The following is a 16,083-nucleotide window of genomic DNA, read 5'->3' on the forward strand; positions in this document are numbered from 1 at the left end:
TGTAAGCACGTAGAGCCAGAAACTTCCCTTTACATACTACATCAGCCGCATTGTACAGGTTTTCAATGTACTTCCATTTTCATTTTGGTCAATACATTTTAGATTTCTCTTGAGACTTCCTCTTTGGCCCATGGATTATTGGGAAGTGGGTGGGGCTGCTGCTGATCGTTGGGGTCGTGGAGAAGACTCACCAGGCCCTTGACATGTGGGAGCAATGGCATCTTCCTCCTTGTCTCTAGACTCAACTGGATTCGTACTGAGAAGGGCATTCTGAGAAACTTCACTCCCAGCTTCAACTGGTCCAACGTGGCAAAATCAGATTTTTTAAAAAATAGAAGGAAGTAAATTAACTAAGACAAATACAGAAAAATTTCCTAGAACCAAAAAGTACGAGCGACCTGATTAGAAGGGCTCACCTGGTGTTGCGTGCAGGAAATGAGACCTGCGTCCGGGTTCACGGTCGGGATGCTTCAGAGCCCAAGCACAGTCAGAGGGAGGAACACCAAGGAGCAGGAATCGAAGAGCCTGGAAGTCCTCACTCACAGCAGCGGAATCCAGGAGACACGAGGACACTAGTTTCAGATTTCTCACAGAAAGGATTTTGAACTAAGAATTCTATGCCTCACCAAAGTGTCAATCATGTGCAGACATATAAGAACCTTTTCATATTCAGATTCAACATACCCATCTCCGATAAAACCTTCCTCAGGGATTTGCTGGAGCCAGTCCCTAAAATTAGGAAGCAAATTGAGGAAGGTGTGAGATGGGACTCACAGACTCGCAGCCTGGGGGAGAAGCAGAAGGGACCCCAGGAGGAGGCAGGGGAGTTCAGCCCTGGGAGCCGGGAAAGGAAAGGCCACGCGTGGCTTGTTTTTATAGAAATAAAGGATTTTAGGTACAAACAGCACGTGCTTTTTTAAAATTACGGAATTACTCGGGGAGCAACGGAAAACACCTGATGCCCTCCACGTAACCAGAGGTGGCCCGGGTCACATGGTGACCACCCACCGTCCGCATAACCAGAGGTGGCCCGGGTCGCATGGTGACCGCCCACTGCCACCACCTGTGGGAACCTCCAGCCAAGCCCCAGGGCAGGAGGAGCTTGGGAAACGGAAAACAGGAGTGCACATCGGTCCGGATGGAGCGGAAATGCTGGGCACCAAACCCCAGTGATGAGAAGACAGAAACCGCGGGAAGTACTAGAGCGTACGTTTCCATTCTCGTGTGTGACATGGGCAGCGTGAAAACGAGGCTGTTCTGAGGCCTAGCTCCTTCCACCCCACTCGGTCCCAGACTGGAATCAGCCGGCTTCTCCTCTCGGGGGTCACCGTCCTGCCCGGCGTCCAGTGCCTGAACACCTCCATTTCACAGATTCTGTGTGATTTTCTGGTTGTCTGAGGAGGGAGAGTGGTCCAGCTCTTTCACGGTGACCAGAAGTGGGAGTCACCAGTGGTGGGTTTCCAGTTGCACCCCAGATCCCCCGGAGAGCCTGAGGATTGGGGTGTTGCTCGCTCCCCACTGTAGCTGCGTTCCAGATACCCATGAGTGCTTTTAAACAAAGTTTTTTTTATTGAAAATGTTAAGTACACCGAGGGGTAGAGACCACTGTCACGTAACGGTACTCACCCCCCTCCCAACACTGAGCACCCGGAGTCTTTCGAAGCAACCCCAGACCCGACCTCAGTCACTCCTGAATACTCCGGTGGGTGGGGGGTGTTACTGTTCGTGGGGTTCCATCCTCAAGCCGTTTTAAAGTCACGGGTGCAAACACGGTCCGTGTCGGGGCGGCGCCACAGCTGTCTTTATTCACGCAGGTTCCGACTTCGTGGCCTGTAAGCCCCTTTCCTCTTGCTTTCAGGCCTCTGTTCATGGGTGTCCTCAATCTTTCCTTCTAATAGAGAATACGTTTCCCAGTGTTCATGTGGCTCCCTTTGTTCAGTGGGCCAGCGTTTGGCGTTTGGCTTACGTTAAGTTTCTCCCCTGCCGTGGCCTTCAAGGTGGGCACTGCGGGTCAGCAGGACTGTCTTCCGGCCTCCCTGCCTGGGGCCACCTGGGGCCCTGGTTCCCCCACAGTGGCCTCCGGCCCCTGGGAGGATGGAGTCGGGCTCTGTCCTGGGGCCCTGGTTCCCCCACAGTGGCCTCCAGCCCCTGGGAGGATGGAGTCGGGCTCTGTCCTGGGGCCCTGACTCTCCATAGTGGCCTCCGGCCCCTGGGAGGATGGAGTCGGGCTCTGTCCCAGCCCCACGTTCTTTGCCTGCTTCCACCTGTGCGTGTCTGCGCCGTGCAGACACTGGTTCCCAGCCTGCCTGTCCCTCCTGCTGCTGTTCCAAGCTGTGGGGGGACCCAGCTCACCCCTAGGGTCCAGTTCAGACTGGAAGGGAACGTGGCCCCCACACCCTCAGCCTTGATGTGGGGCCAGGGACACCCGCTGTGGGGTGTGAATGTGCTGATTAGACCCTGGGTGGATCCCCACACACAAGCAGTCAGAGGGTCATTTACAGCCTGAGCTCACTCCACAAATATGATCAGGATGGGAACAGGCAGCTGGCAGCCTCCTGCCTCACTCCTGTCCCTCACGAGGGGACGCAGCTCTGCCTGACCCCTTGGGGAGGCACCAAGTCCGCCCTGACTCCGCCCCACCTGAATCTGCTGGCTGCTTTGCGGGCAGCTCCTGAGGGCAGCTGTGTTCTGCTGAGACTGAGCCACCTCTGGGCCCTGGGCCTCTGCTCGAGGCAGCCAGCGTTCAGCCAAGCTCATCCTTCACCTCAGGGGGCCTGTGTGGTTGTCACGCACCATGTCCAGGGTCAGCTTGTCAGCGCCGGCCACCCGGGCGGCCTCAGTCAGCACCGCGTTCCCCAAACCTGTGGGGCCAACGCTTGGTGCTGAGGGTTGATGAGGAGCCAGGGAGGACCAGGAGAGTGGAAGTGGGACCTTCTGCCAGCTCCGTAGAGGACAGCCTGGAACCGGCTAAGACTGGAGGCAGGGAGGCCCAAGGGGCAGGAGAACCAGACACCTCGAGGGGCAGAAACAGCACTGCAGTGGCAGTCGCCCACGGAGCGTGGAGTGCTGGTCCACGACACCCCCTCGACCCACGGGGAAACGCGCCCCACGGGGCAAGGGGCTGGGCTGCTTGCTGGTCAGTGGCAGGCAGGGTGGGAACACACAGGTACACGGGGCCCACCTGGGTCTCTGCCACTCTCTCCTGTCCACACGGGAGAGGAGTTGAATCCTAAGGCATCTCTTAGCAGCCCCAGCGCCATTGTGGGGCCACTGCCTGAGAGCCCCTGAGCTCCGTCCCCTTTGGGTCACCTCTCTGGGACCCAGTCCGACTGTTCGTAAGATTCAAGGGTGCTGGCTGCTCTGTGCCCGCTCGTTTGACGCTTACAACTACACACAGGTAACTTCTTAGCCGGCTCCGAACTCAGTGTGTGGTTCCCGTGGTGTAGGCTTCAGTTGCACCAGGTTTCCTCCTGTGTCCCAGGAGCAGGAAGAGGCTGAGTCCACTCCCACCCCACCCTGCTTGCCTCCACGACACCCAAGGACCAGGTGCCAGGTGAGAGCCGGCCTCCAGTCCTGCCCGGGCATCATGTGCTGCTGGAAAAAGCTTTTCATTTCCTTTTCAATTCTCAGGAGCGCTGCTCCCCGGGAAGACCGTGAAAACCGGCCTGGTCTATATGAAAGACTGAAATGTTACAGTTCCGTATCTCTGTGTTTCTTTTCCTTAAAAGTTTGTCCTTCATAGCTCAGTGATTTTACCTCGCTCTAATCAATTATCAATCATGAAATTGAAAACCCCACAGATGGTCACAGGTGTTTTAAATCTTCAGAGTCGTTATCTGCTCTGTGTGTGCTTGTCCTGCTGTTAACAGACCTCCAGGGCGTCTCCAGCTCTCATTGTGGATTTGCCCTTTTCTCCTTTCGGTTCCTTCGGTCTCGGTACAGTGTCTGTGCTTCCATTTTCTGTCCTGTGTGAGCCCCAGGCCTGGGATTGTGAGTGGGCGGTAGCCCCAAGGCTGTGCACATGGCCCTGCCCAGGCTGGCAGCCGCGGGAGCACACGAAGGCATCAGAGCTCCGAGCTGTGCATGACACAGGGGCCCCCTTCTTCCGGGAAGCGTTCCAGAACTCTCCAGCCCCTTCCTCCCGCCCACAGCCCCAGGTCCTTCTGGCCCCTGTGGTGTGGTGTGGTCGGCACCGGGTCCTTCTGGCCCCTGTGGTGTGGTGTGGTCGGCACCAGGTCCTTCTGGCCCCTGTGGTGTGGTGTGGTCGGCACCGGGTCCTTCTGGCCCCTGTGGTGTGGTGTGGTGTCGGCACAGTAGCCCCCACGCCTCCTTCCCAGCCTTTCTTTCTGCTGGTCCTCGCCTTGGTTTCCCACTCGGAGGCCCCAGGGAGGAAATGGCGCGTGGCTGGCCCCAGTCGCTGCCACGGAGCTGCCCCCACCCCAGCGCTTACCCATGCTTGGAGGATTCGCCGGGCGCCTGGCAGTTCAGGTGCAGCCCCTAGTGCTCTGTGCTGACTGAGCCCCTCCCTGGAGCTGGCGGAGCCCGTGTCCCTGCTCCGTCCTCACGGCGTCTGTGCACGTCCTTATGCTCTTGTTTCTGGGTCGTTGTCACTAAAGAATGGATTGAGCTGTTTTGCAGACAGATGCGTAATTCTGTCCGATAGAAACGTCCCGTGAGCACAGACCGGCCTGGATATAATTGCCGTGGTTTGGATGTGGTTTGTCCCCGTGAAACGTTGAAATTTGACCCCCAGCGTGGCCGTGTGGGAGGTGCTGGGGTCTCAAGGGGACCCCTTGTGCACAGATGAATGCCTCCCGCAGCGCTGAGTGAGCCCTCGCAGGAACGCACTGCGCCCCACGACGCCGACCTGTGGAACGGACCCGGCTGCCTCGGTTTCTCTCCTGCGTCCTCCCTTGCCACATGCTCTCTGCGTACACCACTGCCTTCCGCTCTCCACCCGGGTTAAAGCAGCCTGAGGCCCCGCCAAAGGCAGCTGCCCGGTCTTGGACATATCCCAACCAGAAGCGTGAGCCAAGTGTCCTATCAGTGACATTTTACATTCTTTATCCTATACCAAGTCTCCAGAATGTCATGTGTATTTCACACTGACAGCCCACGGAGGACCTGCCACAGCTCCAGGGCTTCGGCCACGTGACCAGGGCACAGCCACCGTGTGCAGAGGCCTTGCATCACAGCCACACTGGGTGCAGAGGTCACAGCCACACTGGGTGCAGAGGTCACGGCCACGCCGGGTGCGGGGGTCGCGGCCACGCCGGGTGCGGAGGACCTGTGTTTGTTTTCTCAGGTCGGCCTCACCACCGTGCAAACGGCAGAAGCTCCAGGTGTCTGGCTGCAGAGTCAACCTGCCAGAAAATGCCTCTGGATTTTTCAGCAAGCAAAAGTTGAAAACAGGAAGCTAAATGGTTGCTTCGTAATCATGAAATCCGGTTTTCTGATGGTTGAGGGAAGGCTGTATTTGTCCAGGCAGATGTTTCACATTTGCTGGAAACTGCAGCCTCTCAGGGGGCCTTGGGGCCCGTGGGGTATTCACGGATGTGCCAAGCCCCCTGGCTGGAACTGGCACCAGGTGCTGTGGCCTTGGCTGGCCTGGCTTCCAGGACCCCCTCGGGGCTCTTCCTGATGTCCCAGGGGGCACCCTGCGTGGCAGGCACCCACCTGTCACGACGCAGAAGCACCAAAGCTTTGATGTGCGAAATGTAGAATGCTCGAAGTTACCCCATAGAACTGCGTTATTTCACTTTAAAACGTTCGTTCTGAGAGTTTCGTTGGTGGTAGCAAAGACTTTTTTTTTTAAATTTTTGGCCAGGCACGGTGACTCACGCCCAGAGTCCCACAACTTTGGGAGGCCAAGGTGGGTGGATCACTTGAGCTCAGGAGTTCAAGACCAGCCTGGGCGATATGGTGAAACCCCATCTCAACAAAAAATACAAAAATTAGCAAGGTGTGCTGGTCCACACCTGTGGTCCCATCTTCTCAGGAGGCTGAGGCAGGAGGAGCGCTTGAGCCGGGGAGGTTGAGGCTGCAGTGAGCTGTGATCATGCCAGTGCATTCCAGCCTGGGTAACAGCAAGACTCTGTATAAAAAAAAAAAAAATTTAAAAGATGGGGTCTTGCTATGTTGCCCAGGCTGGTGTGCAGTGGCTGTTGACAGGTGTAAGCACAGCATACTGTAGCCTCAAACTCCTGGCCTCAGGCGAGGCTCGATTTCCCACTTCAACCTCTGTGCTGGGACCACTGGCGTGTGCACCACCACGCTGGGCTTTAAAATTTTTATTTAGGCCGGGGCAGTGGCTCACGCCTGTAATCCCAGCACTTTGGGAGGCCGAGGCAGGTGGATCACCTGAGGCCAGGAGTTCGAGACCAGCCTGGGCAACGTAGCGAAACCCTGTCCCTACTAAAAATACAAAAATCAGCCAGGCGTGGTGGTGCACACCTGTAGTCCCAGCTACTCGGATGGCCGAGGCACAAGAATCGCTTGAATGCGGGAGACAGAGCTTGCAGTGAGCCAAGATCGCGCCACTGCACTCCAGCCTGGGCAACAGAGTGAGACTCTGTCTCAAAACAAAACAAAATAAATTTTCTTTTCTTTTTTTTTTTTTTTTTTTCCTGAAATGGAGTCTTGCTCTGTTACCCAGGTTATAGTGCAATGACAATCTTGGCTCACTGCAACCTCTGCCTCCTGGGTTCAAGCGATTCTCCTGCCTCAGCCTCCCGAGTAGCTGGGACTACAGGCACCTGCCACCACGCCCAGCTAATTTTTATATTTTCAGTAGAGACGGGGTTTCACCACATTGGCCAGGCTGGTCTCAAACTTCTGACCTCAGGTGATCCGCCCACCTCAGCCTCCCAAAGTGCTGGGATTACGGGCATGTGCCACCATGCTTGGCTAATTTTGTATTTTTAGTAAAGACTGGGTTTCTCCATGTTGGTCAAGCTGGTCTCGAACTCCCGACCTCAGGTGATCCGCCTGCCTCAGCCTCCGAAAGTGCTGGGATTACAGACGTGAGCCACCACGCCCAGCCAACAAAACAAATTTTAAGGCTATGCCTTTGCGGTCAGGCCCAGGCACCCTCAGCCTTAGGCGCCCACAGATGCGACGTCTGTCCCTGCAGGTTAGGTTAGGTTCCCACTTTTTAGGGTTTTGTGTAAGTGAAGTCACACCGTGCACACTGGTGACTGCCTCCCTTCCCTGTTGCCGACAGACATCTGTGCTGCCCTGACTGGCAGTTTGTTCCCTTGGTTGCTGGTGAGGGCTCCACTGGACTCGTGGTACGGGCACCACAGGGCTTATCCATTCACTGTTGATGGACATTTGGGGGCCTCCAGTCTGGGGCTGCTGTGCGTGGAGCTGCCGTGAACACACACGGGGACGGTGCTGGGGCTGCCATGAACACACGGGGACGGGTGTTGGGGCTGCCGGGAACACACATGGATGGTGCTGGATGGACTTGTGTTTGCATTTTTCTTGGGTAAATGTCTAGGACTGGAACGGCTGGCTGCGTGGAAGTCTGTGTTTAACTCTCTAAGAGCCTGCCTGCTCTGCAAAGTGTTTATACTGTTTTTCCTTCCCTTCAGCGTTATGTAAGATTTTTACTGGGTATTGTCAGTGTTTATTTTTATTTTTACTTTTTATATTTTAAGAGACAGGGTCTCCCTCTGTCGCCCAGGCTGGAGTGAGTGCCGTGGTGCGATCACAGCTCACTGCACCCTTGACTTCCGGAGCTCAAAGGATCCTCCCACCTCAGCCTCCTGAGTAGCTGGGCCTACAGGGGAGCATCACCATGCCCAGCTACTTTATTATTATTATTATTTGTAGAGTTGCCCAGGCTGGTCTCAGAGTCCTGGGCTCAAGTGATTCTCCCGCCTCGGACTCCCAAAGTGCTGGGATTACAGGTGTGAGTCACTGTGCCGTATTTTCAGTTTTTAAAATTGTAGCAGTCTTAGAGGGTGCAGTGGTATTTCATTGCAGTTCGAATTTTATTTCTCTGTCTCTGGAATCTGCAACCAGATGCACGTAGCACCCCCGCCCCCATAGTGTGACAGCCCCAAACGTCTCCAAACAAATGTTCCTGGGGGTAAATCAGCCCCAGGTGAGGACCACTGTGCTGATGAGGACTTGTCTTAACCAGCCACCTTCCTCAGGATGGACGAGAAGCGGAAAGTCTTTAGGCTTCAAAGGGATCCACAGTGAGACGAGGCTGTATTACACGGTGGTTCTCAGCCATTGTTTCTCCACCTGACCTGCGTGTTCACACACACAGCACTTCCAGGAACGTACAGATGCTGGCGTAATCTCAGTGTCAGTTATAGGAAAACATCACTTTAGCCACCCAAGAAGTGAAAATGTCGTGGGCTCCATGGTGTCCCCCCAAAATGATATGTTGGTGTCCTCACCCACAATCTCAGAATGTGCGCGTTGTTTGGAAACAAGGTCTTTGCAGATGCAAAGTTCAGATGAGGCCGTTAGGTGGACTTCCCTACCGAAAACTCATTTCCCTGATGACTAGTCACATAGAGCACGTTTTCACGACCTGACTAATTTACGTCTGAGGAAGTGTTTTCAGCCCTTCTCCCATCTTTAACTCATTGCCTGTCTTCTTCTTAATGGGCGCTGAGGGTACTTAGTGTTCGCCGAACGTACATCCTCAGTGAAACGCACTTATTGCAAATGTTTTGTCCCAGCCTGGGTTATCTTTTCGTTTTCTTTGCAGGATCTTTCAAAGAACCAAAGATTTGACTTTGGTGGCATCTGGTTTATCCATGTCTTCCGCTATGATTTGTGCCTCTTGTTACCTGAGAAACCTTTGCCTACCCCATAATCACGAATGTTCTCCCTGGATGAGCTCGTTGCCTCTTTTGTGTTCAGCTCACTGAGGTCCGGTCTGAGGCTGGGGGTTTGTGTTTGGAGCCTGAGGCAAGGGTTGAGGGCCATGGTTTGTAAGGACACCAGTGGTTCCAGCGCCATCTCTCATTTCCACCACTGACGCCCCTGATGTCTTCAGCAAACATCAAACCCCAGCCAGGCGGCTCTGCTTCTGGTCTCTGTTCTGTTCCGTTTGTCTGTCTGCCCATAAGCTGATACCAATCAACCTTGATCACCATAGCTTTGTAGTAAATCTTGAAATACAGTCATGAAACTTCAACTTTGTTCATGGTTTTCAAAATTGTGCTGGCTCTCCTAGGTCCTTTGTGTTTCTATATACATTTTAGAATCTCCTGTTGAGCCAGGCATGATGGCTCACACCTGTAATCCCAGCACTTTGGGAGGCTGAGCTGGGAGGATCGCTTGAGGCCGGGAGTTTAAGGCCAGCCTGAGCAGTGTAGTGAGACCCCATCTCTACAAAAGAAATGTAAGAAAATAGCCAGGCACGGTGGTGTGTGCCTATAGTCCTAGCTGCTTGGGAGGTTCAGGTGGGAGGATCGCTTGAGGCCAGGGGTTTGAGGTCAGCCTGAGCAACAGAGTGAGACCCCATCTCTACAAAAAAAAAAAAGTAAAAATCAGCCAGGTGTGGTGGCACAGGCCTGTGGTCCCAGCTACCTGGGAGGCTGAGATAGGAGGATTGCTTGAGGAGGTCAAGGCAACAGTGACTGATGATCACAGCACTGGAGAAGGGACACGTCAGCCGCATCGTGAAGCCCCTTGAGGCCCGTCCCTGTGGAGAAGGGACACATCGGCCCCGTGGTGAAGCCCCTTGAGGCCCGACCCTGTGGAGAAGGGACACGTCGGCCCCGTGGTGAAGTCCCTTGAGGCCCGTCCCTGTGGAGAAGGGACACATCGGCCCCGTGGTGAAGCCCATTGAGCCCCGTCCCTGTGGAGAAGGGACACGGATTCATCTGTCACTTTCTCTGTGGAAATAAACTGCAGGTTGTTTGTGACAAGCTGTTCTTTTCCGCTAACTCTGTCAATGTTAATTGCTTCTAGGTTTTCACCTCAAATGGCCCCACGGTGATCATGCCCACCTGGTTCTGCTCGCGAGCGTGGTTCTCCCACGTGGGCCCCTTTAACGAGGGAGGTCAGGTAAGGGCCGAAGGCGGGAATCAGGTCCCTCTCCCGGGTTCGGGGCCCTGTCCTCTGTGTGTGGGCTCTGCACACTGGCCACCCTCCGCCTTGCCGTGCCTCCGGGGCTCTGGAGATTTAGGAAACCCCTGCCTGAGGGTCCTCCCGGTGCCCCCTCCTGGCACCTGCCAGCATCTTAGTTGTTTTGCTGAAAGCAGGGGGTTTCTGCATGAAGGCTGTGGGTGCCCTGGGCATCTGCACCTGACCTACACCGGCTCCAGGTTACTGCATCCCGGTTTAAAAGCTGTGTCTGGGAAAGCGCAGGACACGGAAGCTTTTGGCAGAGCTGTCTCTGGGACAACAGAGGGAGAAGGGGAGCCCATCCTCCCCGCCAGGGTGCACCTGCAGGCGTCCGTGTCCCCGTCCTCCCCGTGGGGGTGCACCTGCAGGCGTCCATGTCCCCGTCCTCCCGTGGGGGTGCACCTGCAGGCGTCCGTGTCCCCGTCCTCCCCATGGGGGTGCACCTGCAGGCGTCCGTGTCCCCATCCCCCCCGTGGGTGTGCACCTGTAGGCGTCCGTGTCCCTGTCCTCCCCGTGGGGGTGCACCTGCAGGCGTCCGTGTCCCTGTCCCCCCGTGGGGGTGCACCTGCAGGCATCCGTGTCCCCGTCCCCCCGTGGGGGTGCACCTGCAAGTGTCCGTGTCCCTGTCCTCCCCATGGGGGTGCACCTGCAGGCGTCCGTGTCCCCGTCCCCCCGTGGGGGTGCACCTGCAAGTGTCCGTGTCCCTGTCCTCCCCATGGCGGTGCACCTGCAGGCGTCCGTGTCCCTGTCCCCCCGTGGGGGTGCACCTGCAGGCGTCCGTGTCCCCGTCCCCCCGTGGGGGTGCACCTGCAAGTGTCCGTGTCCCTGTCCTCCCCATGGGGGTGCACCTGCAGGCGTCCATGTCCCCGTCCTCCCGTGGGGGTGCACCTGCAGGCGTCCGTGTCCCCATCCCCCCATGGCGGTGCACCTGCAGGCGTCCGTGTCCCCATCCCCCCATGGCGGTGCACCTGCAGGCGTCCGTGTCCCTGTCCTCCCCATGGGGGTGCACCTGCAGGCGTCCATGTCCCCGTCCTCCCGTGGGGGTGCACCTGCAGGCGTCCGTGTCCCTGTCCTCCCCATGGGGGTGCACCTGCAGGCGTCCATGTCCCCGTCCTCCCGTGGGGGTGCACCTGCAGGCGTCCGTGTCCCTGTCCTCCCCATGGGGGTGCACCTGCAGGCGTCTGTGTCCCCATCCCCCCGTGGGTGTGCACCTGCAGGCATCCGTGTCCCCGTCCCCCCGTGGGGGTGCACCTGCAGGCGTCCGTGTCCCTGTCCTCCCCATGGGGGTGCACCTACAGGCGTCCATGTCCCCGTCCTCCCGTGGGGGTGCACCTGCAGGCGTCCGTGTCCCCATCCCCCCATGGCGGTGCACCTGCAGGCGTCCGTGTCCTCGTCCTCCCCGTGGGGGGTGCAGCTGCAGGCGTCCGTGTCCTCGTCCTCCCCGTGGGGGGTGCACCTGCAGGCGTCCGTGTCCCCATCCCCCCCGTGGGTGTGCACCTGTAGGCGTCCGTGTCCCCGTCCTCCCCGTGGGGGTGCACCTGCAGGCGTCCGTGTCCCTGTCCCCCCGTGGGGGTGCACCTGCAGGCGTCCGTGTCCCCGTCCCCCTGTGGGGGTGCACCTGCAAGTGTCCGTGTCCCTGTCCTCCCCATGGGGGTGCACCTGCAGGCGTCCGTGTCCCTGTCCTCCCCGTGGGGGTGCACCTGCAGGTATCCGTGTCCCCGTCCCCCCGTGGGGGTGCACCTGCAGGCGTCCATGTCCCTGTCCCCCGTGGGACGCACCTGTAGGCGTCCGTTTTAAATACTAGCTATATGTCTATTGTTTTTTGTGTTTTAAAAACTCCAATTCTATGTTGGTTAGATTTTCTTAGTCTTTCTAACCCTTTTCACTTCTTTCATTATATAATTTCTATTTTCCTTTCTTCAGTGTCCCTTATTAAATTTTTAATTAAAACCATTTTCTCTTAAGGATTTTGTAATTTAGTCTTCATTTTTCATACATTTTGTTCCTTTTTTTTTTTTTTTTTTTTTTGAGACAGGGTCTCTGTTTCTGAGGCTGGAGCGCAGTGGCTTACTCACTACAACCTCTGCCTCCCAGGTTCAAGCAATCCTTGTACCTCAGCCTCCTGAGTAGCTGAGACTACAGGTGCACACAACCATGCTCAGCTACTTTTTTCCTATTTTTGGTAGAGACTGGTTTTGACATGTTGCCCAGGCTGGTCTCGAACTCCTGGGCTCAAGCAATCCACCCCCCGACCTCAGCCTTCCAAAGTGCTGAGATTCAAGGCGTGAGCCACCACACCCAACCAATTTTGTCTCTTCTTAAAATTTCTTTTTTTAGTTAAATCGATCCAATTTTATATAAAAAGCTTTATTGAGGTATAATTCACATGCCATACAATTCACCTATTAAAATGTGCAATTCAATTTTTTTTAGCAAATTTATAGGGCTGTACAATCACCAGTCACCACTACCATCTAATGTTAGGAAGTTGTCATCCCCCAAAAAACACTTCCTGCACCCAGGGGCACACCTCATCTGCCACCTGCCAGCCCTAGCGAAGCACTAACAGCCACCTGCCAGCCCTAGCCAGGCACTAACAGCCACCTGCCAGCCCTAGCCAAGCACTAACAGCCACCTGCCAGCCCTAGCCAGGCACTAACAGCCACCTGCCAGCCCTAGCCAGGCACTAACAGCCACCTGCCAGCCCTAGCCAAGCACTAACAGCCACCTGCCCGCCCTAGCCAGGCACTGATGCACTTTCTTCAATGCTCTATTTAGACCCCACCCCATTAGGGGCCAGTTCTGCACTTAGTCCTTGAATTTCTGATTCAAGATGGGTCTCCGCCACCTCCCCGCACATCCCACCCCGTAGCCTGAAACACTGGTGGAGGGTGTGGAATTTATCTTGGGTTATTTACAGGGGTCTCTGTTTCCTGGTTTGGGGTTTGTTGCTATTGTAGAGGGAGAGGCTGAATTTTTATCCATGGAAGTGTTGCCAGTTTTTAGTTTTCTCTGCTGGACTTCGTGTCCCTGCGTTCCGCGGACTCCAATCGCTGGGCCCTGGCTCGAGCTCTCCCCCTTCTGTCCCCGCCTGGTGACTGCTGCTTCCTCCTGGAGGTTCGCGCTGGGGATGGGGCTCTAGAGAAGGGCGGGTGGCACTGGGGACGAGCCCTGGGAAGGAAGCGCGTCCCTGACTCGGCTTCCTTTTGCCTCTCAGGATCGAGTCTCCACAGCCTCTGGCCCGGCCTTCCTGGGAGTGGCTTTAGCTCACGCTTTTCTCCTCCAGGCAGTTCCGGGTGCTCCATCCCCAAAGGCTGCCCGAGGATGGTTCTGTGAGCAGACTGGGGCTGGGCGGCGGCCACACTTCCTCCACTCGGCTTCTTCCCTGATGCCTTTCTGGGTTGTGACCCCTCCCCCTCTCCCTGCGCCCCGCCAGGGGTCGTCCACACCACAGGGCAGTCCAGGCACCTGGAGGCTGATTGGGAAAAGCCTGGGGGAGGAGTGAGGCCATTTCAGGCCTCTCAGGTCTCAGCAGCAGCAGTCAGGGGAGGGGAGAGAAAAATGGGACAGACCCTCTGTGTCCCCCTCCTCCTGGGGCAGAGGCACCACCCAGGAGCGGCTGTTGACTAAATTCTCACTTTACTGCCAGAAAATAAGAAAACCCCAAGGGTCAGGCTCTTCTGGTGATAGGAAGAGAGAAACCTTTTTTCTCTTCTTAAACCTGTAACATGTTGAGAGTCCGGTGCTCTTTAGAGCTGCCTTTGAAGACACAGAAAAGTAAATACCTCAGTGACCCCTGCGAGGGACCGTGTCCACCAGCACCGTGGGAGCCTCCACCCTAAATCACCCGTGTGAGGGACCGTGTCCACCAGCACCGCGGGAGCCTCCACCCTAAATCACCCGTGTGAGGGTCCGTGTCCACCAGCACCGCGGGAGCCTCCACCCTAAATCACCCGTGTGAGGGACCGTGTCCACCAGCACCGTGGGAGCCTCCACCCTAAATCACCCGTGTGAGGGTCCGTGTCCACCAGCACCGCGGGAGCCTCCACCCTAAATCACCCGTGTGAGGGACCGTGTCCACCAGCACCGTGGGAGCCTCCACCCTAAATCACCCGTGTGAGGGACCGTGTCCACCAGCACCGCGGGAGCCTCCACCCTAAATCACCCGTGTGAGGGACCGTGTCCACCAGCACCGCGGGAGCCTCCACCCTAAATCACCCGTGTGAGGGTCCGTGTCCACCAGCACCGCGGGAGCCTCCACCCTAAATCACCCGTGTGAGGGACCGTGTCCACCAGCACCGCGGGAGCCTCCACCCTAAATCACCCGTGTGAGGGTCCGTGTCCACCAGCACCGTGGGAGCCTCCACCCTAAATCACCCGTGTGAGGGACCGTGTCCACCAGCACCGCGGGAGCCTCCACCCTAAATCACCCGTGTGAGGGACCGTGTCCACCAGCACCGCGGGAGCCTCCACCCTAAATCACCCGTGTGAGGGACCGTGTCCACCAGCACCGTGGGAGCCTCCACCCTAAATCACCCGTGTGAGGGACCGTGTCCACCAGCACCGTGGGAGCCTCCACCCTAAATCACCCGTGTGAGGGACCGTGTCCACCAGCACCGTGGGAGCCTCCACCCTAAATCACCCGTGTGAGGGACCGTGTCCACCAGCACCGTGGGAGCCTCCACCCTAAATCACCCGTGTGAGGGTGTCCACCAGCACCCGCGGGAGCCTCCACCCTAAATCACCCGTGTGAGGGACAGTGTCCACCAGCACCGCGGGAGCCTCCACCCTAAATCACCCGTGTGAGACAGCATGTGGGCTTCTGTGATTCCTTTATCTTATGGTGGATAAACTTTTAGCAGGGCTGACACATGATTTTGAGGTCTGTTCTTTGACTCAGCATCTTCTTACAAATCTTTCCATGTCATCGTGGTTTTTGTAAAAGGGATCGCCCTGGAGAGGCGGAGGTTAAACAGTGCCTTTTTTTTGGACGTGGAACCATAGCACTGCCTGTCTGTCCTGGGAGCAAACAGGCCATCGGTTGGGCCGTGATAGTTTGGGGACTTTGCTGACCTGCACTTGAAGTTTGTGTGCCAGCCAAGGAGAGAAGAGGCTGGACTTGCTGATAGACTGGCCCTGCTGCTAGGCTCTCAGAAAACCCGCCCTTTCCTGGAGCAAAGGTGTCTCCGGGCAGCTGACCCAGGTGAGCTGCCGCAGAGAACCACGAGGAGACCAGACTCCATGCCCTGCTCCTACCTCAGTTTTGTTTGAATTTAGGAAAGCAACAGGGGCCCGGCTCCGCACAAGGCCCAGAGCCCTGGGCTGAGGATTGGGGTCACCCAGGAGAGGGGCAAGCAGAGGGCAGGGGCCACTGGGATCATGGGCCGGGGAAAGCAGGGCCCAGGTTCTCACAGGACAGAAAAGTCTGGTGGGAATGCCTGCAGAATGTTCTGGAGCAGAGTCCCACTGACATGGAGGGAGTGTTCGTGGATAAGCCCCGTGGGCTGAGGTTCAAGTTTCTGAGCTTGGACAAGTGAGCAGGGCTGGCACAGGCCCGGGGCTGCCTCCCCACTGCTGGGCTCCCCTGCCCGCAGCCCCACACGCCCACCCAGCACCACCGTCCTCTGCCCACAGTTGGCACTGTGAGTCCCTTGAACTTCTGGGGCCGCGGCCACTGGCGGGAAGGGATGGGGATGGAGACCAGACCAGCCATCCAGGAGCCGTGGCTGCCAGACCCTGACCCACCCCAGCCCCTTTCCTCGGCTGCCTGTCTTCCTCTTTGCCCTGAGACCTTTACTGCTCAAAATGGAATTTGGGGCAGAACCAAGACCCAGCCCACCCTCCCTCCCCCTTTCCCGCCTGTGGAGAAGCTCGGTTGCTCACATCTGTTGTGGTCGCCGCCCCACGTCCCTGCTGAGCCCCTAAACCGGTTTCTTTGCAACAAAAGCCTTTTCCACCGGTTCCTGGTTGGCCGGCTGAGCGCAG

General features: G+C 57.0%; 1 protein-coding gene across 6 annotated transcripts in view; it reads left to right on the top strand.

Moving 5' to 3' along the window:
• The window catches only part of B3GNTL1 (UDP-GlcNAc:betaGal beta-1,3-N-acetylglucosaminyltransferase like 1), a 103,771-nt gene that overhangs the window by 70,428 nt on the left and 17,260 nt on the right, over positions 1-16,083 (top strand). For 5 of the 6 annotated variants that reach the window (XR_008680363.2, XM_031011632.3, XM_063705983.1 and 2 more), the window contains one exon: positions 9,943-10,038. Coding sequence is in view for 5 of the 6 variants with exons in the window: in XM_031011632.3 (XP_030867492.3) it covers positions 9,943-10,038 (96 nt within the window). In the remaining variant the exon portion in view is untranslated. Of the gene's footprint in view, positions 1-9,942; positions 12,063-16,083 lie in introns of those variants that run through there. The other variant, XM_063705982.1, reaches the window with a different exon arrangement.

The sequence above is a fragment of the Gorilla gorilla genome, chromosome 4 (assembly GCF_029281585.2).
Source record: "Gorilla gorilla gorilla isolate KB3781 chromosome 4, NHGRI_mGorGor1-v2.1_pri, whole genome shotgun sequence".
Taxonomy (NCBI): domain Eukaryota; kingdom Metazoa; phylum Chordata; class Mammalia; order Primates; family Hominidae; genus Gorilla; species Gorilla gorilla.